This window comes from Ornithodoros turicata, chromosome 2 (assembly GCF_037126465.1).
Source record: "Ornithodoros turicata isolate Travis chromosome 2, ASM3712646v1, whole genome shotgun sequence".
NCBI classification, from domain to species: Eukaryota; Metazoa; Arthropoda; class Arachnida; order Ixodida; family Argasidae; genus Ornithodoros; species Ornithodoros turicata.
Window position 1 is genome coordinate 146,326,769 of NC_088202.1, and position 27,341 is coordinate 146,354,109.

The window sequence follows — 27,341 nt, forward strand, 5'->3', positions numbered from 1 at the left end:
ATTGGTAAATAAAAACTCAGTCAAGAATGTCGGGGCGACGCCTGGTAGGAAGTAGTCCTCAATTTGTCAAGCAACCCTGTAAACAAGGAGACCGATATACAGACTGCTTTCCTGTTGGGATTTGCAAATACCACCTTTTGAGAAAATGTAATTTGTGTGAAAGAAAATAAACAAAAGCCGAATCTTGCACTCAGTAGCTCAACGTGTATACCTGGGCCTTGTTTCGGCACCGTGGCGCTGCTATCGTGCGTCGCTCTGTTTGGCCCAGAGTCATGCGCATGAGACATTTTCGCCGCCGTACTTGGCGGAGTTGGCGTTTCGTCGGTCTGCTTCGCCACAGTGTTGCCAGTAGATTTAAAATTTGCATTTTTTCGGGAGCTATAACGTCTATGTTTGCAATTTTTTGCGGCATTTTACTCCTGAGGACGTACACAATTCATGGCACACGAAACATGAGGTTGCACCTCGACTGCTTTATAGTACCTTTAAGATTTCGGAGGGACGCCCTAGATGCTCGAGTCCTCGGCTACATCCGCATGTAGTTTCTTTGTTGCTTCGCGAGTTCCATTCCATTTTCCAAAAAGTATTCCATTTTCAACAAAGGGCAATCGAATGGTACACTTTATGAGAGGGGCAGGGGGTACGGGACCGTCCCTTTAAGGCTGAGATACTGTCTTGCTCCGCTATAGTGAGATTAGGTTTCACTGCACCGCGGTCAGAATTTTGATAGGCCCGCAGGATATCCCTTTGAACAGCTTTGATGTACATATCTAAAGCTTTTTCCCGGTTCGAATCAGGAGTAAAATTTGAGGGTGCTCCGAATTGGTTTCTCAATGAACTGGCTTTGTCATGAAAATATTCTCTGAGAGAATGCAACAGTCTTGCGAAGTTATCCAAATTGAAATGAAGCTGATATTCGTTGTACAGGTCACTGTTTAGGAAGAAGGACAGTCCCCAATTAAGAAGCGAGAGTTCGTGGTCAGTGAGTGTTGCAGATGATAAATTCGCGACATTATTTTTTGCGTGACTTGCAGCGGGAACAATGGTTGTGGGTTGGGCCCTGTATCTTCGGGGTTTGCGGTGGGAGGTGCACTCATTGCGGTGTCATTCGGCGGGGGGGGGGGGGATATCATCGCGGGCTAACTTCTTCTGTTTCCTTACGTTTAAGTGATTCCTGTTCTTTTGAACGAAATCGTCCAACTCCTTTTGGTGATGATCCGAAATTTGTGATGTAGTAGTAGCTGCTGCGAGCTCCTCACGCAGATCATTTACTGTACTGCGACAATGGGATACTGTGATTAGAATTTCGTTAAGTTTCGGACTGGCCTGTACAAGGACGTTCGCCCAAAGTACGTGCTCTTCTGCGTGCAGTTGGAATGTGGGCCTGACCTTAGTTTGGAGACCTTTAGGGAATGACTTGTTCTTAATTTTAAGTTTCTAGCATGTCGAGGTGCGATTCGAATCTCGTATCAGCCAATTTTCTAAGTTTAACACATTCGGGGGTGCATGGAAGCACCTGCTGAAAACGGCTACGATATCAGGTGACGGAAAGGAACAGATGTTCTCATTGGGACAACTTCGTAGCTTTTATAATTAAAACGTTAATTAAGGAAAGTTAATTAAGACATTGCCTTTGAACTTTGCTATTGCCCTAATAAGGAGTGCCCTTCAGCATATGCTATAATGCAGTTGATTTCATTTTGGAAAAAGTGTCATGTATATATTTTTTTAATTATGTTCGCAGTTAGCTGGGACACCCTGTGTATATATACATATATATATATATATATATATAGGTCAAAGTGGTGAATATATCAGACGGCTACGAAGTTGAATAAAAGTAAAATAATGAGACGTGGATGAGAGATTACAGGAAAGTTCACAAAAACTAATTTATTTAACGGGTAATTTAACACATAGATTATAAAAGGATGGTCGAAACTGTCGAAACGTCGACCGCCCTTTTATAATCTATGTGTCGAATCTATCCTTCGACCGTCGACAGTCCTGCGTCACAACACTGAATTCCCGACGCCCTGCCCGACCTCAGTGTATGAGAAAGAAAAGGGCGCCCCCTCTCCCCCCCCCTCCCCCTATGGTCGTTATCACAACTTTACAAGTCGTCAACAGTACGAGGCCTTATGCGCAAAACTGCACGTTTTACCGAGAGATTATCGGATAAAAATAGTTACCGTGATCGAAAGACATCCGAAACGTCGCGCAGGAACAACAGCCGCATTGTTTACAAAACCTTTGGCCGCCATCTTAAGGTCACGTGCGCGCCTTGACGTTCGCTGTGACGTGCGACCAGGACCTGTCCAGGATACATTACGTTCACCCAGCACGCTCTCCTCTACGGAGCAATGCATCGGATGTCACCCCTGTGCTCACAATGGAGCCGGCGTACAGTTATCATCCGGTTTCCTGTCATCGCTGTGTTTGCGTAGCGCTCGTGAAAGCTGAATTTCGAACACCCCGTATTTTTCTTAACGCCAAACCCCACATTGCGCTTTCTTTTTTGTAGCATTACATGGTAGCAGTCGTGCTCCTATGTTTTCTCCGTATCAGTAAACCGTTACACGCAATTTCAATCTACCTGAATATGGCAACCAAAGGCAATTTGAAGCTTCTGTTGTGTTTGTCTGCCTGTTTGCCTCTGAACTATTCATTACTTTCAATCACGTTAAAACGATCCCCGCACTTTATCGGCAGTTCAACGACTGCCACGGAGGCGCCGACTGCGGGGGGGCCCTTGCCCCCCCGGAACATGAACTAGGGGGGGCGCGCCTCCCCCGGGAAGTCCCGCTAAGAGACTGACACCAACCTTTGGGGCTCGGAGCGCCCGGGTCAAAAGAGCGAAGAGGCACCAACCCCAAAAATGCATCTTGCAATTTGTAAAATATGTATCCGCCCACCATACTCGTTATCACAGTAGAAGGTGAGGCGAAGAAACACAGAGGATGACATAACACATTGACTGAATTTCGCCCAAAGCAGTCAGATCAATGAAACGAAAGCAGTCGAAGAGGTACCTGCAGCTGCCAGTGAGGTGCAACGGTAGAATCTTCGGAACGCATATCCGTTGGGAGCTGGTTCAACTCCCGCTGATCCATTTCATTGACCATATTCATTATATTGCGCGCATTTCGGGTCAAACACCGAGGATTCAATGCGTTTTGTTCCTTTCACTCAGTTTTCAAAGGCGTAATGCCTTCAGTTGTGCACATGTTTACGTTCTCTCTGTTTTTCTTTTTTTCTGTTCTTCCTTCCTCTTATTTCTATACCAGTTCTGCGTACATCATAAGATCCCGCCAGAGTGTGTGATTAGTTTTGTGTTTTTTTGTGTTGTGTTTTGTGCATTTTTCTTTCCTTTCCTTCTTTTTGTTTTTCTTTTGCTTTTTTCTTTTCCTTTTTTGTCTTCCCCTTTCACATTTTTTGGAATAACACGCCGACATCCATCTGGCTTACCTTTCTTTTTTTTTTTTCTTAATAAACATATCCCCCACCCCACCCCCGCCAGGGTAGTTGTTTCGCGGTGCGCCCTTGCCCCCCCCCCCCTGGGAAAATGAAAACTCTCCGCCTCTGCACGGGATTACTGCATGTTACACCACAAGAGAGACAGACCGCTTTTGTTTGTGTGTGTCTATGTATAAGCTAGCAAAGCTTCAGAAGCACTTCTGTATATGCGAATCATCACGTTCTTATACATACACTTTACACGTTACATACACTTTAGACCCTCTAGCTGGACAGACGTGACGTATAGGAAACGTCAGCACAGCGTGCGCTTACATTCTTCATCCCATTTCTTGCACTGTTCAGTATACTTTCGGTCATGTACTTGTATGGAAGTTTTTGCCGCACTGACGTCAATAGCATTCTTCAGTGTATCCGCCGAGAGTCGCTTAATAAGAGGCGGAGGAGGAGGAGGAGGAGGAGTGTCGTTGGGAGGAACCCGAGAGGTCTGCCTGCCTGATTAAGCGGCATGTTTCTCGGGAAGGGAAAGGTGGTGAAGAGGAAGAGAGGAAAGGATGAAGTGGAAGACCGAGCGGAATCCGCTCGGGGGGAGGATAGCTGCGTCCATGGGCCGACTTCAGGGGAACTGTGCCGGCATACGCCTATTACACATCTGAGGGAAACCCAGGAAAAACCCCAGACGGCACAGCCGGCCCGCGGATTCGAACCGCGGACCTCCCAGTCTTTATAAGAAGCGAGCATTCTCCGACCAAGCATTCACGACCCGAACAACATGAAGATCGTCCTATGTTTTGGCTTGGTCCTCCTACTGCTCTCGTGCAATGTCCTACAAGCCCTCTATCTGCAGGACACCACAGCCAGGCACGAAGAACCGGTATGTATATAGCCAAGATTTCGACAAGCTTGCCCTGTATGGGTACTTGGTCTGAGATCTTCGTTACCTCAGCTATGTCACGTTGTACGTATTTGATTTGTGCTATACATTATAAGCCCTACGTACTTTACTTTTAAGCATGGCGGTGTATCAATATTTTTGTGCGGAAACGCCAAGAATTGAGACATAAAAAAACACGGGACGGCACAGCCGAATCGGTATAAAAGGCAGCCAATAGGGTGACAAAAATCCGCCGCTCATCTAGATTCTTGTGTCATCGTAGCGGTATGCGGACTTTTCGGCACAGGACATTCCGGTACAACGTCTTAGGCGTAACCGAATAAAGCCCCGTTGGGTGCCCCGATAGCCATTTTCAGTTCAGTTGCCACCTCGTTTTTGACACGGGTACTTTTTGCGCAGGTGGGGACGCTGCCAAAATCGTGCGTTCGTGTACATCGCCGTTCTCTTCTTTACAATACGAGTGTCCCGTCACGCCATCCGTAACCATCAGTTAACGGAAGTTCTATTCCCCCCGATATGCCTTTGTAAGAAAAAGTCAATCCCATACCGAGACAATAAACCGTATTAATAGCGCAATGACCCGTGCGCGAAACCAAAACCATCTCAGATCAATTGTACTGCGTTGTGAGTATCTTCTGGAACAAAATATATGTTACCACGGAGACATGCTGTCCTTCAATGCGGCTTATGCCTTCATTGCAGGAACACGTCGGACGCATAAAGTCCACACCGGAAGACACGTCGTACCAGGGCAATGGACATCATTCGGCGCAAATGGTTCTCACTGGACGTCGGCAAAAACGCGAAGAATGTCGCGACGTGCTTTGTGCAAGTCTTTGTTGGGTCGTGCCAAAAGTAGTTCACCGTGAATGTGTTGATCTTTGTGTGAAGGCGAATGTTGACGTACCATTATGTTCAAAAGGGAAGTAACAGCGATGACACTCTTATTATTTGGATGGTGGTGGTGGTGATGGCGATAGGGCTTGCCGTTGTCGGCCTAACGTCTGTGGGCAACGTCACGACTGGTGCCCTGGGGGAATGTGCGTCCTGGGCCGACTTCTAAGGGAACTGTGCCGACATATGTCTGAGAGCGTCTGCGGAGACCTGGAGAAATTTGTGATTGAGTGCAATAAAATTAGAGAATGCACCAATGATAGCAGGGCCCTATAGTTAGCAGGCCCTTGAAGCACAATATTCACCTAAAGACACGGATAAAACATTTTAGTGACACTGACGAGCTTGAAGCACCTATTTGCCTGAAAATCATCTAGCGTGACAGCGCTCTTGTACTACTCTCTAATAAAAGTATCGAGGTTGAGCGAAGAAAATAACTGTGTAGATTATCATTGAAATGCGACAGCATTTACGAGTTCATCACGGGCATTTCCTAACAATGTACAGTATAGAAGCCTGTGGAGACTGGAGAAACTGGTGCACTGACAACCACAAGAAGGCTTTACCCCGGACGAAGACACAATCCATAATACTTCCCGTACTGACACCGGGAAGTTTATCGTCATTGCCTCTAGATGCAAATCGAAGACTTCCTTCGTGATGTCCGCGAACCACAGGTGCAGGACTCGTCAACGCTGAGCTCGAAATTGTGTAACAAACAAAAAAGAAACGTAGAAGGAGCAACTAAACAAACTAGGCTTTATTACATTCAGTATATTACATTTTTGCGACGTCCCCATTCTTGTGATTCCGGACAAGCCACTACGCTTTTTCTACTTCTTTCTTTTTTTTTTTTTTTTTGTCAAGAACATCGGGTCGAGGCATAAGGCACTATTCCGATTCAGCGCTCAATGATAATCTCTGCCTGGTTTCTTTTTTCTTAATAAACATATTCCCCCTTCCTCTGCCTGATGGAGCAGGGCTTGGTCCTTTATGCGACGTGAGCATAGAGAATTCAACCACCATGTTGCTCACTTCTGTATGAGAACGAGTTGTCACCTTCTTGTCACAGATCCTCAGACGCTTTCAGACATACGTCGGCAGAGTTCCCATAGAAGTCGGCCCATGACGCACATTACCCCAGGGCGTCAGTCGTGACGTTGCTCACTTCTGTGAGGCCAAAAACCGCGAGCCCTAACTTCTTCTTCTTCTTCGTCGTCCCAAGGAGAATGGCCATTAGCCAGAAGGGAGATCGGCGAGAGGGCTATGAGGTTGCCTACCTGTCAGGGATGGGCAGTATTTAAATACATTGTACTTAAAATACAAATATGCGTATTTGTATTTTAAATACAAACGATTTTAAATACTACTGTATATGGGATATAAAATTTAAAAATATATATAATATATAATAATAATATCCATATAAAATACATATATGTATTCGTATTTTAAATACAATGTATTTAAATACTTAAATATAGGTATTTAAATAGAGGCAAGAAAAATGTATTTATATTTATATTTAAATAACATTTTAGGGATATTTATCTTTAAAATACACTTAAATACAGATGGCCCATCTTCCCATATTTGTGGGCTTCTCCACGTTAATAACCTCCCGTGATGAAGGATATGTTGTCAGAGGCTACAGGTCACTCATCCCCACGTGTTCGGGGATTTCCGTCTTTCTAGAAAACAGCACGATGCGCGAATGAGGGCATTGTTGCCCCGTTGCTTCAGCCTTAGAAGCGAGGAGAGAAATGAGAACACCAATTTGGAAAAAAATGTGATTCATAACCCTCTTGTGATACCTGACAAAGCCTGGTGTCTAAGGGAACCCTTAAAATGCAAATGCCCTTAGCGGCAATTTCTACTCAGTCATTCATTGGGAACTCCGGGCAATGGCGAGACAATTTTTGACGGGGAGTTTTTCACTGTCGTTGCTGAAGATAGAAAGTCGATGAACATAAGTAGAGGAGGCTAGCAAGCTGGTGTATATGATTGAACGGAAAGATCTCCATGAGTCCGAGGAACAGCGTGGGGGCGGGGGAGAAGAACCGACAACGACGACTCAAAACCAGCAAATGAACACTTTGTTCAACATTGAGGAAGTAGAACAAGCGGTATAACGAGTTCATCTGCTGGTTTTGAGTCGTCGTCGGTTCTTGTCCCCTGTCTGTCCTGTCTAGTTCCCCTCACTCCCACCTCCAAGCTGCTCCTCGGAGTCAAGGAGATGTAAAGATGAAAGTCACTGAAAAGGTTAGCCAGCTGTTGGACTCGAACCCACATCTTCTGGATTACCTGTCCTCGGCTCTACCAACTGAGCATCATAACATCAGTTCTCTCAGGTTCAAGGAGATGTTCCCGTTCAATGGAAAGTCGACCAACGCACGATGCTGAAATCATTACACTTCACCACGGAAAAATGAACAAATATCCATAACATAAAAACCCGAGAATAGGGGAACAAATATGCTGGCACTATGTGCAGCTGATGTGCATCCACAGTTGGCTCTATTTACACAATAATTTAAAACAATAGCGTGCCTGGACTGCTCAAAATATTTACGGAAGTACTTACAGAATGTAAATACTGTCTTAATGTATTTATATTTTGTATTTAATTACCTTCATCATAAAGTATTTAAAGCATGAAAGCATGTAGTATTTTGTATTTATATTTAAATGCCCAAGAAGTGTATTTATGCCCATCCCTGCTACCTGTACTGTGACTTGGCGATGACAGTCTGGGTGGTGAATGTGACGGTTGAAGTGGTGGAGGTCGTGAATGTGGGCTACTTAAATTCGCTTGTTTTGGTTCTATGGCACAAGGGGGCAATCATTGTCCATGTCCTGATTATTTGCGTAATTAACATGTAGAGCCCCTGTAGATGTATATGTGTGTGTTTGATCGTAGCTTTACATTCAAGTTAAGTAAGAGCTCGCGGAGTTGGATACTCTACACTGAAAGTGATGCACGAAGTGATACTTGGAGTAATCCAAAGCGAACAGATGCCACTGTACCCTTCGGCCACCCTTTTCAGACAGTACAGTTTGGTTAGTCGCCAGTCAGCCAAGGAGGAAAAAAAAAGACTGCACCAAACTCCAAAATGGGTCGCACGGAAGGACGGTACACGTAGAGCAGGGCGCTTCTGTACGCGTGCCTACACGAGGACTAGAGCATCGGTGGAGGACGCCGATTGCCTTCGTTGCCTTTAGGCACAAGCGATCTGTGTGATGACGCCATCTCAGCTAGTCGTCGTACCACATCCCCAAGTACTTAAGCTGTTATAACGTGAGGGACCGTTTGCAGGCAAACTTGCATGTCGATGTTGACCGGAGTGTTCAGGGGGAACACGAGCATGGCCGACTTGTCTGCATTCAGGGAAAGGTGCACACAGCTCATCCAGGCTGCCAGGGTGTCCGCGTAGGCTTGCAGCTTGGAGTACAACTCATACAATGAGGGCGCCGAAGCAAAGAAAGCAATGTCGTCCGCATACGTAAAGGTTGTAATGCCAGGATCACAAGGGAGGGAGCTCTTCAAAACATTGAATAATATGGGAGAGGGCACCGATCCTTGGGGGACACCCCTACTCTGGGGGCACGGTGAGGAAACTAAAGGACCAGCAGAGCAGAGGAAGGCCATGACCAAAGCAATCAGGTAAGGGGGAGTGTCAGCATTCACTAACCCCTGCAGGAGCATATGATGCTCTACGCTGTCACAGGCTTTAGGAACATCTATAGAGCCACCAGCCCAGAGAGAAATTCCCTCATGCGGGCGAGACGGATCTGGCACTCCAGGCTGGTGTGGGCCAAGGAAATAGAGCAGAGCGAGCGGAAACCAATTTGTGTTTTGTTGAGTACACCAGAGGAGTCTACAAACGCCGACAGCCGGCGGTGAATGATACGCTCGACAGTCTTATAAAGGATTGACGTCAGTGCGATTGGTCTAATATTGTCGAGAGAGAGAGGCCTCTGGAGGGCACCTTCGGAACGACGACAATTCGAGACCGCCTCCCGTCCTGGGGGTCCATGCGTGCTCCAAGGACGAATTCACAATATTCAGCAATACAGATCGATAGTTAAAGCAATGTGTCTGTGTAGCGCTTTCCTGCAGTTCGGAGCTGAGAGGAATTAGTTGCGACTCGTTTGAAAGTCACGTTTGACCCTATCACCACCACCACCACCACACTCTTAAAAATGAACTTGACCGCATAGCACGCTTTTAGCCAACCATTATCTCGAATGATATCGCTATGTGCCCTGATTTGTTCAAAACGGTAGGCGTACGCCTTTCCTGTGACACTTATGCGGTTCATAATTGTCACAAATATGGCGTACGCCTCCCGTTTTCAGCAAATCAGGGCACATAAGGATATCATTCGACATGATGGTTGGCTAGGATCGTGCAATGCGGTTAAGTTCATTTCTAAGAGTGCACCACCACCACCTTCTTCTTCCACCACTAACCACAGAAGCCCCAAGCCTCACAGGGCGATTGGCCAGGGTTCCGTGCAGGGTAATCACTGGGGGTTCATAAGTCCCACGGCTTCACACGCGGGCCATGGAGGATGGTAATATAATATGTTAGAATAATATGATTCCCGCCATAGTAGCAGGAAGGAAGTAGGCTGAAGGTGCGTGCTGATCCAGAAGCTGCCGCAGATGGTAAGAAAGGCGGCGGCACTCAATCCTATTTCACACCGCCATTTCTCAATATGGGAGGCTCCAAACGATAGGATGACGACCAGGGAAAAGGGACGCCTTGTCTCGCCAGCGGCTGGGCAATGTAGCTAAGGCGGGAGCGATCGTAGAGGGGGCAGTGCAGGAGAAAGTGCTCCTGAGTTTCCTCTTGACCGAAGTGGACGCACGCAGGAGAGCGGCTGACACCCGCACGGTGTAAATAAAAGTTCAGGGGAAGGGCTAGGCAGCGCAGACGAATCAGCAAGACTTCAACGTCACGGGAGATGCAGCGGTCAGTCTACAAAGCGTGGGAAATGTTCACGTACTAGGCTGGCAGCGAGCGGAGAGCCCCCAGTCAGCCCCTGTAGCCTTCTATACCCGGCCCGCGTGATAGAGTGCAGAGGCGAAATAACATCAATGAACGGGCCAGAGAATGAGATTTTAGCCAGACTGTCCACCAACAAGTTGGGAGAGAGGCCACAGTAACCCGGGGTCCACGTCAGAGCTACATCCGTGATGTAGCTTGGACTCAGGGCCTGCAGGAGCTGGAGCCACTCGCAGGAGGGGCTGGATAGGACGGTGATGACCCATAGGGAGTCGGACAAGGGCAGGGTATGCACGGGACACCATTCTGAGGGCCAGTATCATGGCGAAGAGTTCGCTCCCGAACACTGGAGTGTAGTCCGAGAAGCGGATGGGGCAGTGACAGTCCAGCTGAGGGAAGACGGCGCCGGCACCCTCTAGCTGAGCCGACACAGAGGCATCGGTCGCGACGACAGAGCGAGACGGGAACTTGTTGACGTGCGCCGAGAGGTGACCTTCAAGCCTGGGGGACGGAGCGTCGGCAAGGCCGTGCTGGAAGGCGTCGGCAACTCGCATGGCCGTGGTCGAGACCGGAGTGGTGGACACAGGAAGAGCAGTCAGAGGGGCATTCAGCGAGGACAGAAGAGATTCGACAAAGACGACCTGCGGGGTGTTGGATTTTCGCCATCGCCGGGGCGATCCACTGGGTCCGATGCTTGAGAGACTGGTTCCCTCTGGTTGCTAAAGGGCCCTGGCAGAGCGAAAAGAAAGTGTTCACTGGGAGTAGGCGGAACTGAATCTTCAGAGGGGGAATGCGGGCTTCTGCATAAAGCGCCTGGTTGGCCGTATACTTGGGGAGGCCCCTAAAAAGGCGACGGGCTCTTCTTTCTACGGCGGATAGCCTGCTCAGGCTATGGCTGAGGCCTGTTCAGACTCACGATAGCCAGAGAGGTACGAGAAAACAGATATCCAAACTCAAGAATTAGCCGCACGTAGCACTTGTACAGGAAGAACAGGGCGCTCCTGCCCATACCAGAGCGGACGCTGGCACAGCGGAGGATGGTGCAAATTCTTCTGGCTTATGACTTCGACATGATGGCCCTGCAGATTTCTGCAGATTTCTGGACGTTCAACGTGAGGTGGACAGAGCGCATCCAGGACGACGGCGGGAGGGGTCACCTATAATAGTCACCGTCATAGTTCATGTGGGTTAGCAGACGACGAAACTCGAAGAGGAGCGACCGCGATGCCCCTAGCGTCACCCAAGCGGCTAAAACCGCGCTTTCCTAGCACTCGCGTGGCAACGGTCACGTGATCCAGCGTGGGCAATTTCTGTGCGCCAGGCCATCTTGACATGAAATCGCCAGACAAACCTGCCATAAATGAACTCACCTATTTCCGCGCCACCTATTTCAAGCAGAAGAAGAAGAAGCGGTGGAGACTTGCAAGATCTGGGCAATGTGACGAGGAGACGAAGATCTGCGTTCGTTTGGCGCATATATATGTCATTAGTACGTGCGTCTCATCTACCCTAATTACGCCATTTGTCCTTGCCGATTCTGTCTTAGTGGCTCACGCCATCATCTCCTTGGTAGAAGAAGAAGACGAAGAAGGTGGTATGGCCCTTAGTGGATAACGGTCACTCCCCGAGGCCGAAGAAGAAGAACAAGAAGGGATGGCGGATTCGGAAGCTTTCATCGTTGTCCAGTATGCCAGCGGTTCTCCGTGGAATTCCCAAGAGGTATGTGCAGAATCTTTTCTCTGACCTTTTTGGACGCCGTAGAACTTGGGTCCTCACTTTGAGGCGACTCATAGTTCCATTACCACTAGCGATATCGGGTCGAGTATCCCACCTGGGCGATGGTACTCCCCAGTCAGTCATTATAATAAAGGGATGTAGTTCCGTATCGGGACCACTGACTTTTTAAAACCAATAAAAACGAAAATCGAATGCTTTCACCTAAAAGAGGAACTGATTATTAAGGAAATTAAACGGGAATGACCCTCGTATATTGCGTGAACCGTATGCAATTTTAACGCCTGTGTCGTGAAGACCATCTTCTGACCTAACCGGTGGCACATTGTCATGTCCGCACCGCCTAGTGCGTGGCTGGAGGGCGTGCTCATACTCATGTTTTATCCCGTCGATCGTGGGGAGCCGACAAAGTCACATTGTTGCGGGTCTACGACTCGGTTGTGCGATCTGTAATTGAGTAGGGGAGTGTTGTGTATGGCTCGGCGCGGCCTTCGGCATTGGAGGTGTTGGACCCCATCCACCACGAAGGCATCGGACTCGCCACCTGGTCCCCTGCGAAGAGTTTGTGTGTTGAGGGCACTGAATGGTCGCTCGAGAGACGGAGACAATTTGAACATGTGAAGGCTGCGCTAAAGTACAGATGCCAGGGCGATGACCCAGTTCTACACTGTAGTGGGAACCCCGCTCTGGAGTGAATCTTCCTTACAAAGCCCTCTGTTGTACCCTCGTTTCCGCTTCGTGTGCGGGCGACGAGTTCCCGTGTGGGATCCAGTCCCTTTGGCGTTCCCCTGCAGCAGGCAGTCCTCGAGGCTACCCCTTGGCAGAGACACCTATACAATCCAAATGACACAGTTTGACAAAGAATCCACTGCACACACTGTCAATCTCCAGGAATTCCTGAAGATTCAGCATGACTTCGGGAACCACCATGCTATCTACACTGATGGGACCGAAGTAAGCAATGGTGTGGCGGCCGTTGCCCTTGAAGGTGATTCTATTATGACTGCACGCCTGATACACGAGCGCCACAGTTTTCACCGCGGAGCTTTACGCGATTCTCCTGGCTCTGCGGCACATTCAACAAAGCGACCTTCAAAATTCGGTAATTTACTGCGATTCTTTAAGCTCTGTGCGTGCGCTGCTTTCATGCTATGACAGCAAGAATCGCCTCGTCAATCGAGTACGGGCGCTTGCGGCTCAACTTTGTTCCCCGGGCTTTTCAATCTGTCTGTGTCGGGTGCCTAGCCACACTGGGATCCCGGGGAATGAACGAGCCGACCGTGAGGCTCGGCGAGCGTTGGCACAAGAGGAGTCAGCTCTAGGACTACCCTATACCAAGACATCCTGCCTGTGTTAAAGAGAGCTGTCTACGCACAGTGGCAGCAGGAGTGGGACATGGGAAGAAAATAACAAGCTACACGTACGTCACACAGCCACACGTTTTCCCCCCGCATCGGACTGAACACGTCAACAGATCCTCCGAAGTTCTTTACGCGGGATTGAGGATTGGGCACACATGGCTCTCGCATCACCACCTACTCAGGGGTCAGGATCGGCTAGCTTGCGCGCTCTGTGGTGACAGCTTGACTGTCTTGCACGTACTGGCATCCTGCCCTCACTTCGAACACCAACGCCAACAGTATTTCACCACATTCTACAGATACCATGCCCCCACTCCATCCAGCCGTTCTACTGGGTGACACTCCTCTTGTGCTGTTTGATAATGTCATCCAATTTTTGACCGTGTGTGGGCTACTTAGTCAGATGTAGACGCTAAGCATTGCTCCGCTTTTATCCAATATCACCGAACTCCTCATGTAAATATCTCATCCTGGATCACCTCATCGCTCACACTTGTAGACAGCTTTTAACTGCCATACTCACTTGTTATCGTCATCCTCCCCTCTCTCTTATCCTGGTTCATCTCATCGCTCATACCTGTAGATAGCTTTTAACCACCACACACACTCTCTCGCACAATCATCTCCCACACACTCACCGTAGTTTTGGCGCTCTATGGCCTTTGTTGCCTTTGTGCCATTAAACCCATAATCTCTCTCTCTCTCTCTCTCTCTGTAAATGCCGGCTTGCGGAAGGGCGAGCTTGAGGGGCACAATATTATGAAATAAGTTGGAGGCATCTGCAAACACTGTAGGCTCACTCATGGTTGCTCTGAGCGTTCTCTTCAATGTGGTATGTGTTATCACATAATTTTTGTTTGGTCACGTGTTTGTGTGGATGCAAATGCGCAAAAGAAAACATCGATGTTTTTGCCTGAAGCCTATAGTGTCCTGAAGTGATTCGTGCGTGCTTGCCATGCCCCAGTCGAGAGTGGGCACTCGTGCACCAGGGCCCCAGAGCCTCCTCCCCAGCACGCCCGGTCATCGACACATGGCGGCGCTGGCATGCAAGTAGGCCTAGAGTCACTGTACCTGGGGTCCCCCGGTACAGTGACTCTAAGTAGGCCACGCGCTATAGTTAAGGTGGGCCACGCCTGTACGTGAGAATGCTAGGGGAACTTAATGGCCTATGCTGGATAGTTTATTTGGTCACATGCCCGGTGTTCCTATATTTTTATGAAAGCACTATAATGCGCGTGCTGAACAAGAACTGCAGAGAGTGGTACTTGTATTTTATGTACGGCTCACCACATTGCCGCGAAATAAATTCTCTTTCGAAAACAATCCAGGGAAAAGACGTGCTGACGCCAGGAATCGAACATGGTTGCCAGATATGCTACACCGCACTAGCACGCAGTTTCCCTTGCGCTTCAAGTAATAGGGGGCCATTCCTGGTGTCAGCGCCTCTTGTCCGTTAGTTCTTCGAATTCGCTAATTTCTGGGCGTTTGAAACTTAATGTGTCTGTGTCGTTGCTGCCTCGGTCACTTCGCGTTGTTTACGTCGTTTATAAATTCTCGCTTCCAAGCAGGGGACGACTGCCGGACAAGCCAGCAACAAAACCTACGCTATAGTGGCAATGATGGTTTTCGCCGTCTTGGTCCTGGGCATCGCTGCAGCAGCTGTCTGGGTTTTGGTTATCAAAGAACAAAGTACGACGGAGAAAGCTCACACACCGCTATCTCCTGGAAACGTAAAGATGCGAAAACTCTCGCCGAGGCCGAGACCTCCTGAAGCGAACTACGGAGATTATGAAGATACCACCGCGACGCCGGCGGAAAGAACCAGCCCGCTGAGCGAAGACGTCTGCGACAGCGATCATTGCCGGTACGTCCGCGAGTACTTTGAGGCTATCATAGACACGGACAAGGACCCGTGTGACAACTTCTACGCGTTTACCTGTGGCATGACTGAGCAGCTGAGAAAGAGCGGCGTGTACGTAGATAAGAGGTATCAGAATGTTGCTACACGAAATTTGACCGAAGCTATACAGAAAAAATTGGAGAAAGAACACATTCCCGCACGTGGGAGAACTCCTTTTCAGCAGTCCGCAGCGCTGTACAGACATTGCACCCAAGTTGACAAAAATGAGTCTGCGAAAGCCGCCTCAGACTTCTTAGCCCAACATCAGATGGATCCAAGAGGAAGCATGTCCTTTGACCCGTTGGACGTCATGGTTAAATTCATATTCGAAACTAACATTCCGTTAGTTTTCAAGTTGGAGCAAGAAGATTACGGTTCTCCAAATTTTACGCTGCGGCAGATCACCGAAGACTCATTGTTGTTGAAATATTCGAGTATAGGCGAAATTATGTCGAAATTATTCTTGACGCCCGTCAGCGATGACCTTGTCCAACGCATCACTGAGGCAGAGCACAAGAGAAGTGAAGTCAGCAACATGTCAAGAACTGGCAGCCTAGTGTCAAATGGCAGCAACGCTGTCAAGGTATTCGAGTTGGGGAAATTAGGTCTGGAAAACGGGGACGACACTCTCTCAAAGGCATGGACTAAAGCCCTCGAGCGCTACGAATCATCTCGTCCCCTTCAAAACATGAAGATAAGCATGACCGAGGCCGACTTTGGATTTTTTCATCGCGTCTTCGGAAAACAAAGGCTCATTTCGGATGAGGAACTGAGATGGTTATTCGCCTGGAGATGCATCCTCTACCTCTATGAAGTGGCGGTGTACAAGACCTTCTGGTGCATTAACACGGTCCTCGGGGCCATGTCAGTCCCAGCGGGTTCTACAACGGTCTTTCCGATGGTTGACGAAGAAACAGTTAGCGCTGCCAGAGAAGTGGCCGAAAGAATCGTGAACGAAATTAAAGAATCCTTTAAGACATGCTCGTGGATCGATGAGGAAACACGCTCCGGAGCCTTACAGAAAATATCTAAGCTGAAGGTCCGCCTGGGATACCCGCCTAAACTGAATACGTCCCAAAAAGTCGATGCGTTCTACAAGGACTTCCCCGACTTAAACGGCCCTTTTGTCCTGGATTATCTAAAGCTGAACGCATTTCAAACAAAGAAGGACTGGAAAGGTGTAGCGGATGGTTTCTCCGATTATTTCTACGACCTGGCGGTCCCTCTGAATGCGAACGAAGACAATGGCTTCAACATGCTTAGCGCGAACTTCATCTCAGTGGGTGTCCCTTTCCTCCTGAAACCGCTCTTTAGCGCAGGTGGCCCCCCTGAGATCAACTATGGCATGCTGGGATCCATAACGACGCACGAGATAATGCACGGCTATGATCAAGAGGGCCGTCTGAGGGATGGCAACGGGGCCTTATCTCCGTGGTTTACGCGGAAGAGTCTTGCGGAGTACAAGATCCTGGAGCGGTGCTATACGGAACACGTGGACAGTGTCCCGAAAGCGAGGTCATTCGTTGCTTTCGCGCAGGAATACCAGGCAGACGCCCTCGGCACTTTATCCCTCTTAAGGGCGTACCAGAAGGCTGCCAGAGAATCCAGGGTACATCTGGGTGACGTGAAAGGCCTGTCGAGAGATCAGCTTTTCTATGTCACTCTCTGTGTACACTGGTGCGGACAACCGCTGACTATATCTGAAGGATCGACACACCCACCTCCGGATGAGAGATGCAACGTGCCTCTCATGAACTCTGTGTACTTTAGCAAGGTATTTTCTTGCCCACCCAACTCTCCGATGAATCCGCCGCAAAAATGCTTATTTTGGTGAACGACGCGCTAAAAATGGGCGCATTTTTTCGAACAATGAGTGGTTTATTAAAGCACGACCAACCGACTGAGCTGGTCTCGTTATTGGTACACCGTTTTTGTGCTTTCATGGCTCGCAAGTTTTTGTCCACTACTCCCATCCACGAGCGTGGTGCATACAGGTTAATAAAGATTTCGGAGGGACGCCCTAGATGCTCGAGTGCTCGGCTACATCCGCATGTAGTTTCTTTGTTGCTTCGCGAGTTTAGAAGTCTAAAAAAAATTCCTGATGCGATGTGAAAAAATTTTCAGGACGGTTACGACTGGTGTAATGCGAAATTAAGCGTAAGCTGTGCGTGCGGTGAAATGAGGCCGGGTGAAAGAGCGTTGAGAAATTAACTGACTGACTGAGTGGTTGACTGGTTGATTGATTGACTGATCGGGCTGGACTGGACTGATTGACTGGATTGATTGATTGATTGGTTGATCGACCAATCAAAAATCGATCTATTTATTTGTGGTTGGTGAAATTGTTGGCGAGGTGAGCGGTGTAGCCTGAACGAGGGTTGTGCTGCTGCCCGGGTTTCGTTTCTTTGCTTTGTACTCTTCGTAGCCGTCGTAGAATCGCAAAAAAAACGCAGATTGGAGGGAACCACAACATGCCGCCCGCCTCGATCTCCGGCGTTGATGCAGTTCCAAAAACCTTTGTCTAACTCCTCGGACCATATAACCACACGTGTGAGGATGAACACTGTAGCGTTATACCGCGGTCTGGCAAGGCGAACGAGGTTGGTACAACGAGACAAACAAGCAAAATGAAAGACAAGCTATGGTAGATATGCCACGATATCGCACCTTTTAAAAACCCGGATGTTCAGAATCCCACATTTCTACGTTAAAGCTTGAATATGAAGAATGGTGCAATCATAGTGTCCAATAATACATATTACTGTCAAATCTCGCAGTGTTGCGTGATGACGTCGGTAGAAGTCATTGTCGTCAATAAAAAGTATTTTTCTTTCTTTCTTTTTTCGCGACCGTTAGGCTTGGCAGGGCGACCACATCACATCGGCAGTCAGTATTTGGTTTGGCTAGGTTAGTTTTTTAGAGGTTAGGTTAGTTTAGATTTGTCTTTTGACAGTTCACCACGCGGCTAGGAGGCTCCCCGCAGCTTGGCACGCGCGGGCAAGGTTACGCTACAGCGCCGTTTGGAATTTTTAAACGTATGGGATTTTAAACGGCGGATCCTTAACGGCGGCATTTCGGGATATATACCCTCAAACTATATCGCTGTTTCAACAGAGCTTGACCGCAAAGCACGCAGCTATAGCCAACCATCACCCCGTATGACATCGTTGTCTCTCTCTCGATTTCTTGAAAACCGGCTTATTCAGTTATACTAATCGTTTCAAAAAGGCTTTCCTCAAACGTGCAACACAACTGAAGGCAAAGAATTCCAGTCAGGAATGCAGGACAACCAAGGAGAGTTTGCTTTAATATTCACTATGACTAAAAGGAATATGTAATCAATGTGGATGGTACGGATGGTGCGGTCAGACGAGAAATGTGCGTGGGAAAGGTACTCGTGTTGTTCATTTTAAAGCTGGTACAGCTCCGGTCAACCTTAATAATGACACTGGGGGAAAAAAATATCCGTTCTCATTTCTGAGTACGATAAAAGCCACCCTAAAGGCACTGAATGGATTGTTAGGGGAATAAAATCATCGGGTAAAATTGTCACAATAATTGTGTTCAATTTAGATTTCCTGAAGGCCTTCAGGGTTGCTGTGATCGTATTTTTTTCTAGTGTTATTATTAAGGTTGACGAGAGCTGTACACATTCATAGATGGCTCCTCTTACTGTGAGTCCGCGCCATAATAAAGCGATATCATCCCTCGCGGAGTTGTAATGGTACCGCAAGGGAAGCGGATGTCAAGAGCAAAATCAAGGGAGATTTGAGGGAAACACGTTCCCGTTGAAAGTGGAATTGGTGCATCGTCGTCGTCCCTGCAGTTATTTTTAAGGGAAACGATTTCCGATCATTTTTCGCGACCACCGGAAGCGGGTCATCCTTGCGAACGTACGTTCGCAGGAAGTGACGTTTGAAGGTTATACGCTTTGCCATCTGGGGACTTTCGTTCAACTCCCGTGCTTGTTCGGAGGAGGTTGTATTCTATAGTTGTAAACGGCAGTACTGGACCTTACACTCCCATTGACAGCATTTTGTAACAGAAACGTTAAAGGGACTATGAAACTATTTTTTTCTTCGTTTCATTCGAAAGAAGACATCTTTCTGAGTCTAGAACCGAAATTTTACTTTTGTCGCGCGAGCGGATTTCTCGGGAGCGAATTTAAACAGAGCGGCGAAGGGAGGACAGCTGGCGCCGCGCCGTGATGAGCTGCCGAGCGGAGACACAACGGGTAACTTGACGCGACCACGGCCGGCTCAGCAACACGTCATCGTGACGTGTTGCCGAGCCGAGGAATCCCGCCAGGAGCATGCGCCGTAGGATCCCGTGTATGCGTTCATCGTGGCGACAGCCACAGCGCGAGCTCGCGGCATTACTTGCCATTGTGCAACACCGGTGACGTAACGGGGAACCGAAGAGCGGTCCGTACAGTTACACCATCGGCAGGGAAATACGCGCGGGAGAGGAGGAACGCGGATGAGACATTTCCAGCGCGCGCTCCTCGCAGAGTGGAGCGGTTTCGTCCGGAAAAATTTGTGGCATATTAGTTTCTCTGCGAGAAGAACGATTTCCATCGAAAAAAAGTATGGGGGTTCGGGAAATTTCATAGTCCCTTTAATATGTTTAAACGAAATCGGTTTCATGGTAATCCATCTGGATCTCAGTGCTTCCCAAGGCCTGTCATTACAATGATATTATAAAACCACGGTTAATGTGACCAACGCCGTTCCCGTGGTCATAAACCGAACTGTCACTTTAACGAGAAACGCACCTTCCGGGCATGTACCGCTACGCAGAACAAAAGCGATGTGTTTGTTATATTTTGTCTCTGGAGGGTCATTGCAGACATCCACTTTGGTATCTAATTGCACGATCATGCTGGTTGTCACTAGCACGTGTGATAAGTAATAATATATAATAAGTATACTTATTATATACCATGTACTTAGTATATATAATACTTATATATAATAAGTAATAATAAAGAAAGCAGAGATGACTTAGTTGAATCAATACTTCCGTGGACGCAGGAGTGTGTTCGCCGTAAAAGAGGAAAAAAAACAGCTGTTACTTGATGCATAACATCCACAGTATACCTGCCATCAACTTTAATGCTGAATTCCAATGGCAGATTCGGAGCGCCTCCGGAGCAAGTTTTGCTCCGCCGAGAGCAAGTCTGTTTGATTGGCAGACTGGGAACAGTTCTGGAGTCTTCCAATGGGAGCTTCGGAGCGGCATTTGAGCCAAGGTCGCCCCAGGGAGCAACCCAGACTGCTCCGCCAAAATAGGCAGAGTCAACCGGAATTCTATGTGACGTGTCACTTGTCGCTCGTGCTTCCTATTTCCTGTCTCTGCTTCGCCAACATGGCCACCTTGCAACGCGTCTTCGCGGCGACTAGTCTTTCGCGTCGTACGTTGGCGATTTTGTCTCATGAAGGAAGCGATAAGCCAGACATTACAATGCCAGTCTTAGGAGATTAGGAGGACCTTGATGTTGCAAAACATGGCTTTATAATGGAACATGAGTACCTTCTTCTTCTTCTTCTTCTTCTTCTTCCTCTGTCTCTGGCCGTCATCCACCAAGGGAGATTGGCCAGGGCTAAACTCCAAGTTGGGCGCAAGAATGGGCCAGTCGCAGATTCGGATCACTTAATTGCTCTAGGCCAGATCAAGCCCCTCCATTGCCAAGTCTGCCACTTGCTCCAACTCTGCCATTGGAATTCAACATTTGTTTCTTTCGGTGTGAAGAATTATGCCTCAGATGCGCGAGCAATCAAACCGAAACAGGAGTCTAAAGAGGAGTATCAAAAACTTTCCCTCCCGAAGGCAAACGCGTTACGTCACCCTCGATGGAGTGGACAAGTAGTAAGTGTACCACGCCGGTCGTATACGTCCGGCGTGGTACACTTACTACTTGTCCACTCCATGCAGGGTGGCATACTCCAATGTAACCCCGCGTCTATAGACGCGGGGTTACGTTCCCGGAACAAGACAACGGACGAAAATTGGGGATCAGATCACCGAAACACACATGAAAAAAAAAGAAGAACTGTCATCTGTTACCCCGAGAGTCAGAAACTGTTTTTCACAACCGTATTTAGTTCGCGTAAGTGAGACAACAACAACAACAACTTTATTTTCAGAAGGAGAGTGGGGAGGTTCATCGCCAGGGTCGATACTCTACCCCATTGCTGGCGGGGATGTGGGGTATAAAATACAGAGCCCCTTCACAATAATGATCGGAGTCCGATGGTGTCCAGAAATGTCAGAAGGGCTTTGAGCGCTGATCGTTACTGGGCTGGATTGGGCCAGGGACCAAGCAATTCCGAGAGGGGAAGCAATTTTGGAGGGGAAACAATTTCGTATAAGTGAGTGTGAGAATGCCGCTACCTTGAAATCCATTTGGTAACGAAGTTTCCCTACTCCGCTTTCCTCGTTCCGAGTGACGTGGGGGGGGGGGGGAGCAGGTAACGGCGTCGACACGACTAGAGCAAAAAACAAAAGAAAAGATGATGGGCTATAGGTGACGTTCATACGGGACGAATGAAACCCGTGGGAGCCAAGAGCACTGTGGATGAACGTGTGTATGGGAAGAGGGAGGGACTCAGCTTGACATCATGCACCCCATCCACAACATTTTCGGGCGTCCTCTGGGCAGATCCAATATGTCACTCTCGTGCGTCCATGAGCGTCACAGTGACGCTGTGCGGCAGCAGCGGCTCGTGGTGGGTGCCTTTTTCAACATGCACTGCAGCGCTTTCGCAGTTCGAAAAGCGTAATCCCGAAGTCAACAACATCATTCAGAGGTCATTCCCAAACCTTATCGGCCTATTTTAGCAGGTGTCGCCCTCTGCCTGAAGTACGTGGTCCTAGACTCTCCTTGGGGCTAGTCCGAGGTCAAGTGGCAGTGTAGTTTGACGCGTGGTCATAATATCGAGAGGAGAATGCGTGTGTTTGACCGTGTACTGTGACACGAATTGTCTCAGAGAGACAAACGATCATGCTATCGATGTGGATTTAGATGGCGGCGAAACGGTTCCCAAGGAAAGATGTCATATAAAACGACAATGTCAGATTAACGGGGGTCATACTAACGAGGGTTCACCTTATAATATAGTTTGCACGTCGTGAGACAACTATGATCACGAACGGCGCCGTGGATGCTGGTTGAGGTGCTGGTGAAAGGACTCGCCACCGTCGGCCGTCGGAGAATGTGCGTCCTGGGCCGACTTCTAAAGGAACTGTGCCTACATGTGTCTGAAAGCGTCTGAGGCAAATGCAGGAAAAGCCCCAGGCAAGGATTCGAACACTGGTACCTCCCAGCCGCGATGTGCCATGGTCAGCACGCTAACCGCTGAGCCACGTGAGCTGGTGCCGTGGATGCTGCTGTGCCGCTGCAGCCACGCTGCTTTTTGGTGAATCAGCTGGAAACCACCATCTGTGACAAAGAAGAAGACCGACAGGTAGAGGGATGAGCGTGTGCCCTGTAGAAGACGACAAAGAAGAACACCAGCATGCCTGCACTCTGGAGTCAGCCCAGGATGAAGTCTATACCTGGAAGGAGACGCAAGAAGGTCCTACGAAGCATACGACATTGGGTAAGCGCGGCTCAATGTTCATCATCGACACCATTTCTGACTGGAAATAACGGGGTTCGAATCTGCCATTCGTCAAAAGCCATTCTTTAGTTACAAGTGGAGGCATTCAGTGTTGTAGTCGTTGTTCGACAGGGTGGGTGCTCTAAACGATCAGTCACATCTTCGTGCAAGACGTGATACGTCCTTGACGGGATACCTCCTTGACGCAGACTTGAGACTACAGACAGGCACAGACACAGACTTAGACAGCACAAACTTATGTTATTCTGCCTCAGAGTAAAGAATTTGTGCCAGTAAAGAATTTGTGCCAACCTACAAAAAAATGGTGGTTAGCAAGCGCTGTGCAACAAAATAAATACGACCACGCAAACCTTCGTTTACAGTCATCCGTATAGGTGAGGTGCATTTGTGTGCGCCGGTTCTCCAAGAAGAGTGAAAAGAAGCACGCGTATAGGCAGGGTGCGCCGGTTCACCAGAAAGAGGGAAAAAGCACAGGTAAAGCAATAGTGTAACGTCATATGCACGCCACCTATAGCGCCTAGGAAATACATAAAGACGAAAGTTTGCGTGGTCGTATTTCTTTTGTAATGCAGTGGCTGACTACCACGATTTTTTTCGTAGGTTTCTCTGTCATAAATTATTCACAGCGTGGCAGCAGAAGTCTGTCTGCCAAGTAGGTATAGCGTCACGCGCGAAATTATCTCCACTTGCAAAATCCTGCAGTCAAGGTTTAAGGCGTGCTCATGCGATACAGCTCTCTTTTCAGCTAGGAGGGCAGTGGCCGCTAGCCACAAAGGGATACGTACAAAGGGTGATACAGTTAATGTTCCCTTCCACCGTCCCAACATGGTTTTCTTAACTTTGCTTTTCTCGTGCTCTCTATGGAAGGAATCTAATGGGCGCCAGCGTACAGAACATGCTAGCAAACGACAAAGCCATTATTTTCATTCCTAGGGATCTGGAAAATAGCAGCGAGCTTGCTGAATTTGTTGATTGCAATCAATTCCCAGACTGCTACTCTAGGGAATGACACCATTTTAGCCATAATATCACGGGCGGCCAGGCCAAGACAAGCGATTTTTGTTGCATCTCCCATGGCCTCCCATATATTGAAAACTTTAGAGACTTTAATTCGCCAAAAATCAAGGGATCGCGTCAGGCCTTTAAAAATGTGTTCTTCCCTAGATAGACTCCAGGGGAACACGACTGTACTTGTTTCGTATAGAAGTTTAGCGAGGTTTACGTTAACGGTGCGGACAAAAATCCTCCATAGACTTAAGAAGCGAGTCCGTCTTAAGTGAAACACGCGCAATAAGTGCGGTAAAAATTGGCTGAAATGAATGCAACTCATACGCATATATTTCAGTTGAATATTGGTACTTGAAGAAGGTCTGCTGTCTTTTCAATCTGGTTTTCAATGCTGGTTTTCAATCAATGTTTCATTTAGGGGGAACTACTTGGGTGGAGGAACGTGTAGACTGCCCTCTGAAGTCTGCACAAGACGCATGCTTCCTCTCACTCCTCTTGTCCATCGATCGACGGCTATACAGCATTCAAAGCCACTGTTGCTTCGTGGTTCCAACACGGCTTCGAAAAACAACTACCGCTACAGGAATATCGTCCTGTATCTCATATCCTATATTATATCCTATCTTATATCATATCCTATATCAATATCGGTAACGTCTAGTGCTCACGACAGCATATAGACAAGGCAAGTGTTGAGGAAAATCCTGTTCCTTTCGTCTCATTCCAAGTAACCACATTCCTCTTTATCCCTACACAGGTTTCGTCCGTGAAGAATGCCAATAACAAGTGCATGGGAGCGACTCTGTTGTCCGCAACCATTGTTACGTTTGGATTCCTCCTCGCTGCCTACAGTTCAGCGCTGACAGTAAAATCCAAACTGTTCCCGTCAAACTCAACATTTCGGCCTGTGGTACGTGGCTATGTCGTGGACACCAGTGCCTGCAGAATCCCCGACTTTAGCCCTTTCGACCCTTCCGTAGCAAAGTATTATAACAGAGTCAAATACTACAAGTGCTTCCACAGGCCTTCCTTCGTAGAACAAGAGAGGAATATTCTCTTACTCAACACCGACGTGCTTACCCAGTACTACAATACCAGCCCTGAAACCCTCACTTGTTCCTACCGTTACGTTAAGAGGAACGAGTCCAGTAAAGCTGCAGACTTTACGGTGTATTTTAGCGCCCCTCACATCTTGCGCTTCGGGAGGCCGATAAAGTTTGAGCAGATCAAGGTGGAATGCAAGCTAGAAGGTAACTCGACCTTTCACGACTTCTTCCTGATCCCTATGCTGAAGCAGAGAGTGGAGCGTCGCTGCAATAAAATCTCACCAAGAAAAACAGACGGAGTCAGCCGAATGAACATAATCTTTCTCGGTGTCGACAGCGTCTCGAGGCTGAACTCTCTGCGCCACTTGGAGATCACAAGAAACTACCTGTTCCGCAACTTTCATACGATCGAATTATTTGGGCTTACCAAAGTGGGCCCCAATTCTTTTCCTAACCAACTCGCCATGCTGTCCGGAATGAACTATGATGAAGGATGCAGGGCTTGCAAAAGGGATGCCATGGACAATGAAAGCTTCCTCTGGGACACCTACTCTGGCATGGGCTACAGGACAATGTTCCTGGAAGAGGCGCCCGAGTGGGGACTGTTCACTTTCTTCTGTAGTGGCTTTCGCGGTGCTCCTACAGACTACTACCCACGACTGCTTATGTTAGGAGTTTACAGCACGAGCCATTCAGACTACTGCATGCATCAGCGCTTACGAACGGAGGCTTACCTGCAGTACACGTCATCGCTGCTTACGGTACTCGCTGACCGGCCCTCTTTCATTTACTCCTGGATGTCCGACCTCACGCACGACTTCTTCAACTACGCCGGCTACGTCGATCTCCCATTTCGACGTACTTTCGAGACACTCACGAAGACCGGCGTGATGAACAGGTCTCTGGTCGTCTTCGTCAGCGATCACGGTTTGCGTTATGGCGACTTCCGCCAGACCCTCATGGGACGCTACGAGGACCGCCTGCCTCTGTGCATTATGATGTTCCCGCCCGCGTTTCGCGAAATGTACCCGGAAATAATGGAGAACCTCCGCGTCAACCAGCACAGGCTGACCACACCTTTCGACATACATGCCACCCTAGTGGAATTGGCTCAGTTTCCGGGTTCCCGTTACCAGGCGGAGTACCGTACGAGGTACGGACTCAGTCTCCTGCATGAAATACCAGAAAATCGAAGTTGCAACGACGCCTTTATAGACGCGTACTATTGTTGCTGCCACGAGCTAGAGGACGACAACACGACGGGAGCCGCGCATTTATTGATGGCCCACTTTATTGTAAAGACAGTGAACGAATGGTTGATGAATGAGGCGCCAGGAATGTGCAAGATGCACGTTCTGAAAGAAATAACCGACGTTCGCAAGATCTCCGGCGCAGCCACAAAGAGTTCTTCGTATTATTGGATTACGATCGTCACTAGGCCTGGAGACGCCGTCCTCGAAGGTGCCGTGAGAGTTTTTCAAAATGGCACAATATCCTTAGAAAAGCTAAGTCGGCTTAATATGTATAGGTATCAGTCGTCCTGTATTGCATCTTCGACGATGGAGCGATACTGTGTATGTAGGTAGGGAGAACCTGGTTGCGCGTTTTCTTTACTTTCATTTTCTTTCTTCCTTTTCTTTGTTGCGGACGGATCTGTTGGAGGAAGCAGATGCACGTTCTTGGAATAAAACTGCCTAAAAAATGATATCACGAATCTGTCTGTGATGGAATTTAATATGTAAGGTGCTGAGTCAAGGGATCGAAACTTGCCCCACTGCACCTTTTTCCATTTTCATTGATTCGTGATCGCTGGAGGCATATGTTCGTTTTTACCCATAAATGTCGACTGTCTGGGATAATTCTCGTTGTTTATCTGCTCAGCCTGATACAAGCTGTGCTGTTGGAAGATTCTCTCGGAATTTTTTTTTACAGGCTGGATCTCAGCATAGTTCCCCTAGCGGCGTAGCTAGAAAAAAATATCTCCGAAGGGTTCTATGGGGGCTGCATGAGAAGGATTTCCCGCCTCGTTTCCCTTTACGAAATGCACAACCAAAGGTACTATTTCGAGGCGTTTGAACACCTAGGACCCCCTCTTCTGGCTACACCAGTGGTTCCCCTGAACTCTGCACGGTACGCAAGTACTAGACCTCTCTGTCTGCCACGCTTTCGTGTTCTCCATGCTCCAGCTCTTGACGTGTGTACGCCTCTGACAACCACAGCTGACTCGTGGGGCTAACACGGACTGCGGAAGCTGGTGGCGTGGGTGCTGCTGCAACCACGCTGCTTTTCGGTGAACGAACCAGCTTGGAACCTCTATCTGTGAGAAAGAAGAAGAGGGAACTACGGTAGCGGCTAAGCGCGTGCCCTGGAGAAGACGACAAAGAACACTAGCG

General features: G+C 48.3%; 2 protein-coding genes across 4 annotated transcripts; both read left to right on the top strand.

Moving 5' to 3' along the window:
- Positions 1 to 11,854: 11,854 nt before the first annotated feature.
- LOC135384230 (uncharacterized) lies at positions 11,855 to 17,195 on the top strand. Of its 2 annotated transcripts, none has more exons than XM_064613439.1 (2): positions 11,855 to 11,996; positions 14,938 to 17,195. In XM_064613439.1, the coding sequence occupies exons 1-2, from the start codon at positions 11,931 to 11,933 to the stop codon at positions 17,104 to 17,106; spliced, it is 2,235 nt and encodes a 744-aa protein (XP_064469509.1). In that variant the 5' UTR covers positions 11,855 to 11,930; the 3' UTR covers positions 17,107 to 17,195. The 2 variants fall into 2 exon arrangements, with proteins under 2 accessions (XP_064469509.1, XP_064469510.1); XM_064613440.1 differs by having other exon boundaries at positions 14,941 to 17,195.
- A 5,557-nt stretch (positions 17,196 to 22,752) lies between these two features.
- On the top strand, positions 22,753 to 26,655 carry LOC135384231 (uncharacterized). Of its 2 annotated transcripts, none has more exons than XM_064613441.1 (2): positions 22,753 to 22,873; positions 24,660 to 26,655. In XM_064613441.1, the coding sequence occupies exons 1-2, from the start codon at positions 22,790 to 22,792 to the stop codon at positions 26,532 to 26,534; spliced, it is 1,959 nt and encodes a 652-aa protein (XP_064469511.1). In that variant the 5' UTR covers positions 22,753 to 22,789; the 3' UTR covers positions 26,535 to 26,655. The 2 variants fall into 2 exon arrangements, with proteins under 2 accessions (XP_064469511.1, XP_064469512.1); XM_064613442.1 differs by having other exon boundaries at positions 22,787 to 22,873; positions 24,321 to 26,655.
- The last annotated feature ends 686 nt before the right edge of the window (positions 26,656 to 27,341 follow it).

What these genes read in the sequence shown, in the direction of transcription:
- LOC135384230 (XM_064613439.1), top strand. Translation starts at nt 11,931, where the DNA reads ATGGCGGATTCGGAAGCTTTCATCGTTGTCCAGTATGCCAGCGGTTCT. An exon ending in CTCCGTGGAATTCCCAAGAG is followed by an intron (nt 11,997 to 14,937) that starts GTATGTGCAGAA and finishes CTCGCTTCCAAG; the next exon opens with CAGGGGACGACTGCCGGACA.
- LOC135384231 (XM_064613441.1), top strand. Translation starts at nt 22,790, where the DNA reads ATGCCTGCACTCTGGAGTCAGCCCAGGATGAAGTCTATACCTGGAAGG. An exon ending in TACGAAGCATACGACATTGG is followed by an intron (nt 22,874 to 24,659) that starts GTAAGCGCGGCT and finishes ATCCCTACACAG; the next exon opens with GTTTCGTCCGTGAAGAATGC.